This window comes from Larus michahellis, chromosome 1 (genome assembly GCF_964199755.1).
Source record: "Larus michahellis chromosome 1, bLarMic1.1, whole genome shotgun sequence".
Lineage (NCBI taxonomy): Eukaryota > Metazoa > Chordata > Aves > Charadriiformes > Laridae > Larus > Larus michahellis.
In genome coordinates this window covers 65,665,156-65,678,535 of record NC_133896.1, presented here as the reverse complement: position 1 = coordinate 65,678,535, position 13,380 = coordinate 65,665,156, and the positions used below count along the sequence as shown (strand labels likewise).

General features: G+C 40.3%; 1 protein-coding gene across 8 annotated transcripts in view; it reads left to right on the top strand.

The window, feature by feature from the left end:
- Positions 1-13,380, top strand: part of FGD4 (FYVE, RhoGEF and PH domain containing 4) — a 111,194-nt gene that overhangs the window by 55,357 nt on the left and 42,457 nt on the right. Inside the window, exon 1 of one of the 8 annotated variants that reach the window (XM_074583017.1) lies at positions 1,766-1,963. The exons of 6 other annotated variants lie outside the window; for them this stretch is intronic. In XM_074583017.1, the coding sequence (XP_074439118.1) occupies positions 1,948-1,963 (16 nt within the window). In that variant the 5' untranslated portion in view covers positions 1,766-1,947. Of the gene's footprint in view, positions 1-1,765; positions 1,964-13,380 lie in introns of those variants that run through there. One more of the 8 variants, XM_074583053.1, reaches the window with a different exon arrangement.

The window sequence follows — 13,380 nt, the reverse complement described above, 5'->3', positions numbered from 1 at the left end:
ACTATTTTACTTGAGTGAAAATTGAAAACTTTATTGCTGATCCCATCTGAATTTGAAATTTGTCACATACTTGTATGACAGGCATTATCAGTATTTTTTTCTGGGTTAGGAAGAGTGCATCAGGCTGAAGAAAGGCTGACAATGCCTTACTGGCAGGTGGACCAACCAGGCTAGCGGGGAAAGTGGTTTGTTTCAAATATGGGAAACTGAGCAGAAAATTTATCTTCTCTGGAAAGGCTTTTCTGGGGAGAGAAGGTGTTCTGTTGTAGATGTATTTCATGTGGAAGCCCAAGCAAGGGGGCAAGCTTTAAACTCATGGAGGTGAACTTCAAAACAGAAATGTAACCTATGCATTGGAGTTCTCTTAGTCTGGTTACGAAACTCAGTTACTGTTACTTTTTGTTTTAATGATGTGTTGATGACCTGGATGAATAAAATTTGTATGTGTCTTTAAGGAGCCTGGGATTACTTGCTAGGAGTATCAAGGATGGGGAATTGCAACTTCCTAACACAACAGTTTAAAAATAAATGCTCAAAACAGAACCAACACATGCAAATCTTGGTCAAAGCACTAAAAGTGGGTTCCATTTACATTTCAAATCCGTATGTGTGGAACTTGCATCTGCCTACCTCAAGAAGAAAAATACACCAAAGTTTTGAAAAAAAATGGAGGAAGATAGCCGTTTTTACTGTTGGTTGGTTGTTTTGGGTTTTTTTGGCAAAACACCCTCTGTTCAACATCTGTAATAGAAAGGAAATAATTAGCTGCCCTATTCCAGAGAGCTGTCTCCTCAGTGACAAACAGATGTTCATAACAATGGATTGTTTTGCAAGTGTCTACCCCGTAACCCTTGGTACTTGTCCTTCAGAGCAGCTCTGCCATGGCGTGCTTGTACGTAGCCTTGAATGTGAGGACTACGCATGGCCGGTGGCGGAAGGGGCTGTAGGGAGCTGTGGTTTGGACCAACACAGCGGTTGGAGATGACCTCAGCTGCCGTGAATGACAGGCTGGCTGCTATATTCTGATTCATATTATCCGAACTGACAGGGCTGGATTTTAAATCCCAGTTTCTTTCTCCTGCTGGGATGAAAGTGTGCCAGCTGGGGGTCACATGGTGTGAGAGCTGTGAACAATAAAAGAAAGTTACTTGCAGGAACTTCTCTTTTCAGTTAATCCTTTTGCTTTTTAAAAATGTGCATTTTCACAGTTCAGAATTTACTCTAATATCTTAGTATTCTACCCTGGAACACAATATCTAGTTTATACCATTTGAAACCTGATTTTAAATTATTGGAGTGACTTTCATTCTGTGCCAAATAAGCTAATGTTTTCGTGACAATAATTAGACTTTTTTGATCACTGCTCTGGTATCCTGCATGTTGTATTTACTTCATTCTAGGCATAAATTTAAATACAGATCACGCAATTAAAAAGTTTATTAGAAATGAGCATCATGCAGTATAAAGGGAGAACAAAGTACCAACCAGAGAAATGTACTAACTTGTCCTTTAACCTCGATACTGCTTTAATTACAAAGAGCAATGCAATTAAGAGTGACAAAACTTCCGTCGTAGCTGAGGCATTAGGGAAAAGAACTTACAGTAGTCCCTCCTCCTCCTGCTTTCTCCAGCAGTTCATAGGTTACATAAGCTGATTTCTTTGTTTTTCCTCTTTAATAGTGAACAGACCTCACTCTCTTCTCTAAGCGGACTGGTCTGCATGCTTACGTTTTTCCTCTCAAAACAGGCTTGCCTTCAAAGAGGAGGAGCATAGTGTAATTGAAAGACCCAGCATGTAGACTGTCGGCATATAGTGAACATCTGGTGGGAAGTCCTTTCTGGCAGCTTATAGGCCTTGTAAATAGGATATATGTGAGCCTGTCATAGGGTTATTACCGTTGCGAAATCAATTCCTCGTGCGGTGTTACTGGATTGTATTTATAAACAATGTCCTCTGAACCAGGTAAGACTGATCGGGATGCTTCTGTTAAACTTTCGTCTCTTCAAGACTTGGGGCGTGTTTGTGTCCAGAGACACTTAAGAGTTAAACTTTCTAGTTTGAAGCAAACAAACCGGTGAACATCCAGCTGCCTTGTGATGCAATACAGCTGGAATGCTCCGGTGGCTTTTTCCTCCTCTTCTCAGTAAATGAGCTTGCAATCTCTTAGACCGCTTGCCTGATACATCTGCCACACCAAGAACTCTGCTACTTTTGGCTCGTTTTGCTGCTGCTTTCGCCAGCTTGAGACTTTCTTAAAAGCATATCAGTTTTTGTGATATTTATAAGTGGTTCCTGGCTCATTTGCTCTGTTCATAGCTGCAGTGTTTCTATAGGACACTTCTATAAGTCAGTATTGGCTTTAAGAATTATATCTCTGATTGTTTTAGGAAGTAGGTGTACACTTCTGACTTGTGCTCAGCTTTTCATGTGTAATGTTGCAATAATCCCTTTAACTGATGCTTGAACGTACAGAATTGGCATCCAGAATTAAAGAATGTTTTCTTTTATTGCACCATACAGCAAAAGGTTTGGATTTTTTCCATTTCAAATATGCTTGTAACTTAATTTTTAAGAATACTATTGAAAATACTGCTTTACTTGGGAGCGAGTGCATTTTTCAATTCTCAGAAAAGTTTGACTTGAGGTAAGTTAAATTAAAAGACTTACCCAACCGTAACAGCTTAATATAAGGCAGTAAATATTCTGAATTAAGTTTTCCACAGAGAGATAGGTGATAAATGTCTGGGGAAGCTTTGGGTTCAAAACGCTGGTCCTCTGAGACTAAGTAGAGGGAAGGGAGTCACTGGCTGAGTGAATCCGAGAGATATGCTGGAGAAGCTTGGCGTAGATGCATGCAAACAGCTCTACCCCAGCTCTCCTGATTTCAGTACTTGTGGGCATCTGATTTTTCTTTGGCACAAAGAATACTTTTTTTTTAAAGTAGTTGTGTTGGCTCCTTATCTGTTTTATGATTAAGTTTGAAATTGCCCTTCTCCCTCTAGATTTTGATAATCAACCAACAGAATGGGAATCACACCTTTCCTCCCTCTATTTATGTATGATTTTTCTACATCCTCAGAAGAATCCACACGTGGATGTAGGAAATTTGTTTTCCCCCACTGCTCTAACTCTTAAGAGCTGTTTTATGGGGTCTGTAATGCATATGCTTTTCCTGTAAATGTGGCATAAACCCTCATGGATTTTCAGGAAGCTCAATGTCATGTCATAACTACTATTTTTGGTATTACAGCTCATCTTCCCTCTTACCCTTTGGCTTACTTTGGATTATTTCGGTTTGCAGAGGCCTTCAGTATGCTTACATATAACAGTGGCAGTGTGAACGTCAAATATATTGGTGATGCTGTGATCTTTTTTTTTTTTAATTTCTTTTGAGAGATCAAATATATGAAGTACAAATATATTTGTATGTGCTTTAAAGTGACACAGGTTATACTGTCATGCTATTATGATATTATCCAGGCAGTGTATTTGCCCAGACTCCGGTTAGAAGTCACATGAAAGCAGTTAATGCAGGAGTAGACTACGGTTCAAATACCTGGCTTGAAAGGCAAGGAGGGGTGAGCTTCTACCAACCGGTGGAATAGCATATAGATTCCTCCTAATGTCATCTTCTCAGAATGGTGTCAGGAGACCTAAGGATGTAGACAGTACGCATAGAAGAGGTGACAGCAAGTAGTTCCAGTCTGTGTGGGTTTGAAATTGGGTGGACAAATATCTCTTGAAGCTCCTAACCAGCATCTGAGAGAAGCAGTGACTGACTGCTTTCTTGGTCACTTGCTGGAGCACCCCCAATCTGAAATAGAAAGAAATCCTTCCAGTTCTGAATGCTGGACTAGGTGAGAAGGGAACAGCACACCTGAAGTAACAGTGCCTATAGGAAGGTATAATTTCACATGGAGTTTGTTCATTGCTGTTGCAACACGCAATTGAGAGTGTGTCCAGGTGCCTGAGCAAAGCAGTTTTTCCAAGTACAAAAGGCCCATAACAAATATGGAAAATGTATAGAATGTACCTTTTTGTGAAGCTTTGATGTTTTTGAAGACTGGAACTCTGTAGATATTTTTCTTTTTTAGTAGTAGTATTCACTATAGGGTGAAAACATCACTGAAAAACTGATTTCAGCAATGCCATTTTGAAAGGCTCAATGATACTGAGACCCAGAAGTCAACAAAGAATTAAGTGTTTTTCATTAGTACCATCACTATGCTTTGCTTTGTGACTGCAGCACCCAAGCCTTGTGTTAGTCTTTTATGTGGTAGGTGCTATAGAAAAAAAGAGACAGACAGTCTAACGGTTTACGTCAGTGCTTGTAAACCCAGTGAATTTGTTGAGTTTTTACTAAAAATTCAAAATAGTTATGGAATGTTCCTCCTCTTCTCTCTGCCCCCTCCCTGCCCTGTGTTTATGATTATTCTAAAACAAAAGGATTAAATTCTTTTAACATTAAGGGTTTGGAAATTTAGTGCCTGAGTGTTCCTTACAGTTTGATAGGCAATGCCTGACCTTGAGAAGGGTAGGTAGTTAGGAAACACAATCTTTCCTTTAGATTGCCATAAAATATTTAACACCAGGGGCAACAACTGGGTTAGGTCATGTAAGGTCGAGAGGGATTGGAGTATGGCCAAACCTTGTGTTATAAAATAAATTAAATGTTTAACCTTAAACAAATGTTATGTTTTAAGAGTAATTTCATAGATTTTTACTTGCTCTTTGTTTTGGAAATTTTTCTTCCCCAACATGTAAGCCATCAGCTTTTTAAAAATGAATATTTTGATACTCTTTCTTCTGATGCCAAAAACTGAGGCTCTAAGGAAAACAGTAAATATTGCATAGGAGTCAGCAACATTTTGTTGGGCTACAGTTCTGTGAACAGCTCAAGTGATCCAGCGGGCAGCTGCTGCCAAGAGGCTGCCCAGTCCCTCCCTGTGACTTTCCCAGACTTTTGGTTTCATCCACGAGCCAATTCAGCTCATTCACACAGCACCAAACTCCTGTGATAAAACCAGAGACCACTTGCTGGCTGCAGGGCTTACGCTGGCCTAGAGGGAAACCCAAGGAGTCTCGGAGCTGGTAAGAAGCGAGCAGTGGGAGCTACGGGGATGCAGAGGGGGACGGAGGGGATAAAACTTTCTCTTCTTGGTGGGGGACTGTCTCACTCTCTCTGGGGTAGCTGCAGTTGGGCTTTGAGCAGCCTTTTTTGGTCTGTCCTGGGGCCTTCAAATGTTTTCATTTTCAAAGTGTTTGCAAAGCGAACGGTTGCACATCCTTCAGATGGGTTGGACAAAACTCGAGCTATTACAAAATGATTTCTCTTCCTGAAATGTTGTTGGGTCTAACGTGTTTTTACAGTGCATGACTTCTATTTAAAGCATTTTCCTATCCATTTGCACACTCAAAGATAAATATTCATATGACTATAAAAGCTTTTTGGAACAGTATGGTAAATACTCATCCAACTCTGCATCAGCAAATTATTTTAATTCTACAACATATAAGTTTTATGAAATGACATTTTTAAGTTGTCATACAGTTATCATCTTTTCTTTCTTTTTCTTTCAAAAAAAACCAAGTATATTTTAAATGAGGGTCCGGAAGAGAGAGGACTAAAAAATTGAATTGTTCTGAATTGTTATCTCTTGGCCAGTTCATAGCATAAAATGTGCAGCTGTTTCAATCTGTATAATGTTCAAGAGACAACTTTACTGGTGTGCGGGTCTGCTAATATTGAGTGAATTCTGTGGACAGCACAAACAGTGGTCATCTCTGGCAATTTAGGACCAGTGGTCATCTCTGGCAATTTAGGGCTAAAGGATTTTTTTTCCCCCATTTGGATTCCAGGCAGCTTGCATTTGACTTATTTCCATAAGGATGTTTATGAACCGATGAGTTAGTGTGAAGTGGTCATCTCTGTCTCTCTTGTTCCACATGGACGAGAGACCACGTAAAAGCTGGCATAATTATGGTAGGCGTTAAAACGCCTGGACAAGGAAGGTCCTTCTTGAATGATTTCACAGGAAGGCCCTAAATGTACTTAAACCAGGCTTTTTGTGGCTTTTCTTCCTTTTTTATTTTTTTCCAACCAGGTCAAAAGCAGGAAGCACTTGAATTCTTGTGAATTGTCCAGCTTTGGGTTCTTTATATTTCTGTTTTGGTGCAGCGAGCATTCCCAGGGAGCTGCTTGTTTTTCTGTATTTCGTAGATGATGGTGGTTAATTACTTGGCAGGGAGACTTGAAGTGCTTGGGGAGCCTGACAGCGGGCTGCTTGCCCCTGGCTTGCGGGGGAGGAAAGGCATTTGCCACCAAGCAGCCGGAGTGCCGCACAGCTGCACCGCTCCTGCTGCTGCAAGGGGAGAGCAACTGCATGTTCCTCTCCACCCGTGCTTTGTTCTTTATCAAGTTCATAATTGTGTATTTCCATGTAATCTCTCAAATGACAGGGAGTAGTGCCTGGTAGCCTGTTGTGATGCTATTGTGCCGTTAATACCCTGCAGCTTGTTCCTTAATTAGGGCATATTACTTTAAATCTCAAGCCACGCACTTTTAGAGAATAGTTTTTTGATTACTTTTTTTTCTCCCTTTCCTACTGTTTGCTCCAGCCCTGTTGAGATGTGATTCAACAGAATTAATGTTATCTAGTGGCTACTTGCTTCTAGAAAGGGAATCGGGTCTTCCTTTCCCCATCGCTAAATTTGCATCTTTGCCCAAGCTCCAGTGCATCTAAGGTGAATGAATGCGTGAAGCTGGCTGCTCTTTGTCTTTTTTTCTTTTTCTTTTTTTTTTTTTTTTTTTTTTTTTTTGGCAGGGGTTACATTTCTGATGGCTTAACTTTCCCGGCCTGCATCCTGGAGCTAAATGCACGCCAGCACTGATGCACAGAAAGCGGTGGGAGTGGGCAGCCAGGAGGAGGGAGGGGAGTGGGTGGAACAACTTGTGTCCGTGACAGCTGGCTGCTGGATGGCCTTTGGGTTGTCAGATGCTGGCCGGACACACAGGCTGCCTCAGCAGTTGGATGTGGGAAGCAGTTTCCATCTATCGGGGATAATTTTATTGGCTTGTATTGAATAATTGACTTCTGTTTGGATCTTTGGCTGTTTGGCATTTTGGGGAGACTGTGTTATATATCTATATCTTTAAGTTACTTAAATCCTATCAGTGTGTATATTTATACAGCTTCTCCTCCGATCTGAAATAATAGATCAGTTACAGTTTCAGGCTTCTGTAATTAGATTATTCCCCCGCCCTCCCCCCGCCCTCACTTTGGGTTTGTGGGGTTTTTTTGGCTTGGGTTTTGTTGGGTTTTTTAGCATCCTGTTTCTAAAAATGCTTTCTCTTAGCAGTCGTTTTATCAACAAAAGTAGCTGATTTCATGTCTCAAAGCATAGGGATATTTTCTAAAATAGCTCTAAGTTGAGATGAATATGAAATAAGTGCACAGATAATTGTCCAAAGTGGAAGATTAACATCTCAGTGACTGACTTGTTAGGGAAGTCTTCTGGAGCCATGTATACTGAGCAAAATGGTGACATCTCTAGTTAGATCAAATTTATCAATTTTTTTTTTTTTGAAAGCCTGTTAGTATTTGTGTAAAAATCTACACACACACTGTTGTTTCATAATGGATTATCAGTTACAGAAGGGGAGGAGGACTTTTTGTCGTTCCCTGACTTATCACCCACACTTGCATAGTAAGTATATGTTAATGTACTATCTTGAATCGTTCCAATGGTTTGTATGAGCTACAATCCACTGCATTTTTTCCTCAGATGATGCCAGTAGTGCAGGTGCACTCCTTAATGTGAGATGTTAGACTGTCCTGCCCAGCATGGTGTCATGCTGGTTATCTTATATATGATAACAGGAACAAAATAAATCATCTTAAGCCTTAACAAATAAAGTAAAAGAAACACAGAGGGCTCAGTGCCACAGCCCTTGCTCAGGCAAGTGATTCTTCTGTGATCAGTGAGTCTGCTTATACAAATGAGATGTGTTATTTATTAAACAGGAGCTCAGGGCATTTAGGAAATGATGATTGCTACCTGTGCAAAATATGCTGATGTCAATTGAAAACTCGGTGGAAAAAAATTCAGTGTTAAGTAACGTAGTAGTTGAGGGGACATTGCTCACCTCACACAGCTCTACACAGAAAACTAAAAGGAAAAAGTAGTTTGGGGAAAACTCAGGGGAGGTGCATCCTGTTCATCTTTTCTCATGCTAGGGTCCATAATCAAAATGGCTATTAATGCAGTAGAAACTCAAGAAAGCCACACAAACCTTACTGAACCCCTTCCTTTGTCAAACACGTAGGAAGCTGTGAAGAGCTGACAGGGTTGGGTGGGGAGGAAATGACCCTTGGATACAGGACTCACCAATGTTCCCATGATCGCAACAGGGGAAGAGGTTGACATGTGTAGTCATGACGCTCTTGTGACTTTGTGAAATACTGCCATGTCTGAAGCAGTTCTTGAGCTGAAAGTTGCCATCGTGCGTTATGGCACTAGCAAAAGGCTGTGCTGACAAGGAGGGAGGAATTACCTGAAGTTACCTGGTGTAGAAATGAAACAGTAACAGCAGGGTAGCTGATTTGGTTACAGGATCAATTTATCCTGCCTTATCATGGAGTGATGAAGCTGCTGCTACTTACTGTACCCGTTTTCTTTTTCGGTGTTTTTTTTTGTGTGGTAACCGTGTGGTCTTAACTACATGAAGCCCATGGTACATGGCTTGTAGGGTCAGGAACTGTGGTGACCCTTAAGTCTTGTAGATGGGCTCAATAAAAAGAAAGAAAAAATACTGTCCAAAACTGCTGAAAGAGATATTAACATTTTATGAAAAACAAGCCATGAAAAGTCTCTACAAGTAAAAGAACACTGTTGTGTATTTTCTCCTTAGATTTTGTGCTTGATAAGACCAAAGTGAAAAGAAGGGTTTGAGGGAATGTTTTGTAATACAGGAACCAAGTATGTGAAAGAGCAATTCTTGTCCCTGTAAACCAAACTCCTCATACTTGTAGCTCTCCCTTTGATCACATGTCTTTCTGGAGACGTGGCTTGAGTTTTGCTTGTCTCTGTTCATGTAGGAAACCTCCATTATTCATTAAACAGTTGACGAATGACCATCATCAGCAAAGCTATTGTCCCAGTGTGTACAAGTGTAGGTGACTCATAAGAACCTCAGTGTAAGAGATGCTGTGTTTTTGGCAGAGGACCTCAATCATAAGCTACTACTTTCAAACCGCAAGCTGCGCATTGGCAGCCTATTCTAAATCAGTGGTTTCCAGTCAAGGGAGATGCCAGCGTGCTTCAGGCACTGAGCTGGGTAGTTCTGCCTGCCTTTTCCAATGCCTTTGCTGCCCTGTGAAGGGGGGAACAGCAGTGGCAGGTTTCTGGGGATCCTGCCAGCTGGAGCAGCTGCAAGGCCCAAAGTCCTGCTGCCTCCCCTCCCTGCGATGGGGGAAGAGGTAGGAGTAGACAACCACAGCAGCAATGGCCAGGAGTAAGGTTGTCATACGTTATCTCCCTGACTTGCAGCCTCCACAACCTGTCTTGTGAGCAGTGCTTTGTCATTCCATCCCTGCAGTCATCAGTAACCCACCGGCTCCTCTGTCCCTAAAGTGCCTCAACATTGATTTTGCCACTGTAGCCTCCAAAAACTGGGTGGTTAGAGAGCAGTGGCACTGCCAGACTGTATATCACAGTATGAAAGCAGGGGTCCAGCAGGGAAAAGGTGTAGAAGATAGTGACTGCAGGGGGGCTTGTTCTCAGGAGGCTCAAAACTGTGCCTTTTTATTACAGTTTTAAAAAGCTGTTCACTTTCTCTTTTTCCGTTTTATTTTACACGACATTTATAGTGTATACCACTTGGACTTCTATCAAATTAACTTTGATTTTAAAGACTCCATGTGTCGAAGGTGTTTTTTGACTTGCTTTGCATTGCTTTCCCTCACGTTGCATCTCCATATTCCAGATTGTGCCCTCTCTGATGAAAAATGCACTGTAATGAGTGCATGTTACATGGAGAAACCATAATTACTTCTAAGGAAATAGTTTTATGGGCTCAGTCTGGGCGAAAGCCATTTGAAGTCCTGTACGGTGCCTTTTCTTTTATTGGAGCAGCACCAGCAGTGCATGTTATATTATTGTGCTAATGCAAAATTTAGACGAATGTTGAAAGATAATCCTATTAATTGCTGATTTACTCATTTTGCGAAGACTCACAGCAGATGCGCAGGCCTGTCTGCATGGAAATGACTATTAGATCGGAGCTAAAAGAACAAAGATCACAGCCAGACAGGAGAGCAGACTAAGGCACACCGAGTCTTCCTGCTGTAGCCAGTGTTGGCAGGACATTTGTAGGGAATGTGAAATTCACCATTAGGTCCTTTACTTTGCATGATATACAGTATACTGAGAATGAGATCAGAAGATTATTGAAGTTAAATTTTTTTTTTTTTTTATATTTCAGTGCTTCCTTTTAAAGCTTGGACTTTATAATCTTCAAGCAGATAACCTATTTAAATATGATGGCATCTGTAGTTGGTAACTTGGCAAACTGTATCTCTTCAGTAGCAGTTACTATAAGCTCTATTTTAGTCTAAAAATGAAAGTTACTAATGGAAAGATGCATGGTTTCTTCCAACCAGAACAACTATAAAACTTGACAAAACATAGGGAAGGCAACATTGAATGCTTGAGTCTTGTGAATACCCACAAACCAAACCAATTCAGTAATGTCTCATCTTAAACCAAGCAGATATGGGTATGTATCTACTTTGAATTGGATTCCATCACTGGTGCATAACCCACCTTTGTTTATTAGAAATGAAATTATTTTGAAAGTCAAAGTTGTTTCTCCTCTTAGAATATCTCTTGTGTGTTGTGTACAGTTGAACTTGCTGAAGTTTGTTTCGGTTCTCCTTCTCTATTACTGCTTTGTGTGTTGTTGCAAGTGGTTCACACACTCGGCGTTATGCATACCAGAATTTGGAAACCTCTGCTCTGTGCTACTGTGTAAGGTAGCATATCTACCAAGAAGTTAAATATTTTCTAATTTTTAGCAAGTATTGTGTAGCAAGTGTTTGGCCTGACAGTTTTAAGGTCAATATTATTTCATCTAACTTCACCATCGGATGTTGTGAGTACATTCATGGGGGTCATTGAACAAAAAGAGCAGTATCAATACACTTTTTGCTATCTACAATTTATACCTACCATATTTATTTGAAGATTTATTTACTCTGTGTGATAAATGCCATGAAAGGGAGGGTAATATTTGTTTGGTAACCTTAGGAATGTTCCCATGCAGGGATAAATAATAGACTCATATGCTTTACATCTTCATTATTCCCAGAACATGGTCTACCTTCTTCTGTTGAACTTAAAATATTTTTTTGCCTGTGTCTGGAAAATAACTTTGCAAGAAAAAAACCCTACATTTTTGCATTTTGCTAGCGTATGTATTTGAACTAATCCTTTAATAGAACCTGATCTGCGTCCTATGCTTTGCCAAGATTCCACTCTTCAAAGATAATTCTAAACCTTCTGATATTTGCCTTTATTTTTTTGGCCAGCACCTTCTTGCAGAAAGAAAACTAATTTCTTCAGTGGGACAGCCCTCCTGACTTCAGCAAGAGCTATTTTTTCACTTTTTGACAGCACTGGGTTATCAACTGTTTGCACTATTTCAGCAGTGGCTCACCACAGTAAAGGCTGGCCTGATGTTTAACCTTTAGAGCTCATCTGCACAGAGCAGAAGCTCGGTATGCAGTTTTTGTAGTATTCTGCAGCTGCAAAGCCTTCACAACTCTAATCACCACTGTGATGGGAGAGGTGAAAAGATATCAAAACACCACTGTGTAATTAACTTGAGAGGATAGCATTTACTAGAATTTGGAGGAAGTTGGTTGTTGCTTTTTTTCCTCATGAGAAGAACTCGGACCTCCAGACTTCCTACTCTCCTCCTCCATACTGCTAATTTTCAGATACTTTTGGCTTAATCCAGACAATTATTCTTAAAATGTGTTTGGGTGTGCAACAGTAGTATAAGCCTCTTGGTAACATGTCAGTTCCTCTTACAAACAGGACAAACCTGTGAAGGGTGAGTACCAAGTTACTAGAAACTTAGTTTTCAGGGCAGGTTTGGACACAATTGTGGGCAAAACACATGACCCGTTTTACTAGATTTCTTGCTTAAGCTTCAACAAATCTGTTGTTGTAACTGCCTGGGCAAGAGGCTGCTTTCTGCCCTCTAGTTTGCGCTCCTGAAGCTGCTTACTCTTGTCCTGACCTTGCTACAGCTCCTGTAGTGTTTGGTGAGTGAGTGAGTGAGTTGATTTAGTTTCCTGTTGTGTCAGTGCTACTTAACGCTCTTCTGAACTGGCGAGGAGATCATATGGCTAGGTTACTGTGGCTAAACCAATGCTTTTGGTAGATAGACTATTAGCTGAACCTCGACGTGTGTCCAGGGATGAGTAGGAAGGGTGAAGCTTTGCATTGATCTTGCATGAAAAGATCTAGCAGTAGAATGTCAAGACCACAACCATTATGGCAGGTGTTCTTGGGACTTAACACGCTAAGTATGCATAGCTATATAATTTTAAGAGCAGTAATTTTGAGACTTAAATTTTGCCTTCTGGAAGTCACAAGAGAGTAACCCTTTTCCCATAGACTTTGTTTACATCCAGAAAAGCTGCATTTCTCTCATTCAGAATGTACAATCAAGAGTTGGGATCACAATGGCAGTAAAAATTAGACAGTGCTGGAACAGTTTAGATGCATTATGTGCTGTAAGTGGGACTGAAAATAAATATAACAGAAGACCTAACAGTGTTGAGATTGTCTTCCTGAAGTTTATGGAACTACTGATGGAGGACCTATCCAGTACTAAAACATTAGTTTAACCTTTTATGATTATAAATAAGCCATGTCTTTTCATGTTACAGGCATTTCAAGCTGGCTGATTACGTTTGTCTAAATGTTCATGGCTCCAAATTATTTCTAATTAGAACACTCTGAGGAAACAGATAATGCATTGCCTAGCTTCAGACATTCTTGCAGATGCAAGCATGTTTGCAAGCATTCTAGCTTCTCATTTCCTTGCAGATAAGCAAAATAATTAAGTGCTTATGAAATTTACAGTGTTTATTTCTCTTTTCTCTTAGTTAGTGACTACCTCCTCTTTTCTCACTTACATTCTTGCCTGCCTCCATTTTATTTTATTTTTTTAAATCTTTCCCCACCTTTCTCTCCTCTTCACTGTATTTAATCATCTCCTATTATAAGACCTGGTATTAATCATGTACTAGTGAACACAGTAATTGGCTGGTAGTATTTTGTTGCTCATTGCATTTCTAACTTCAAGT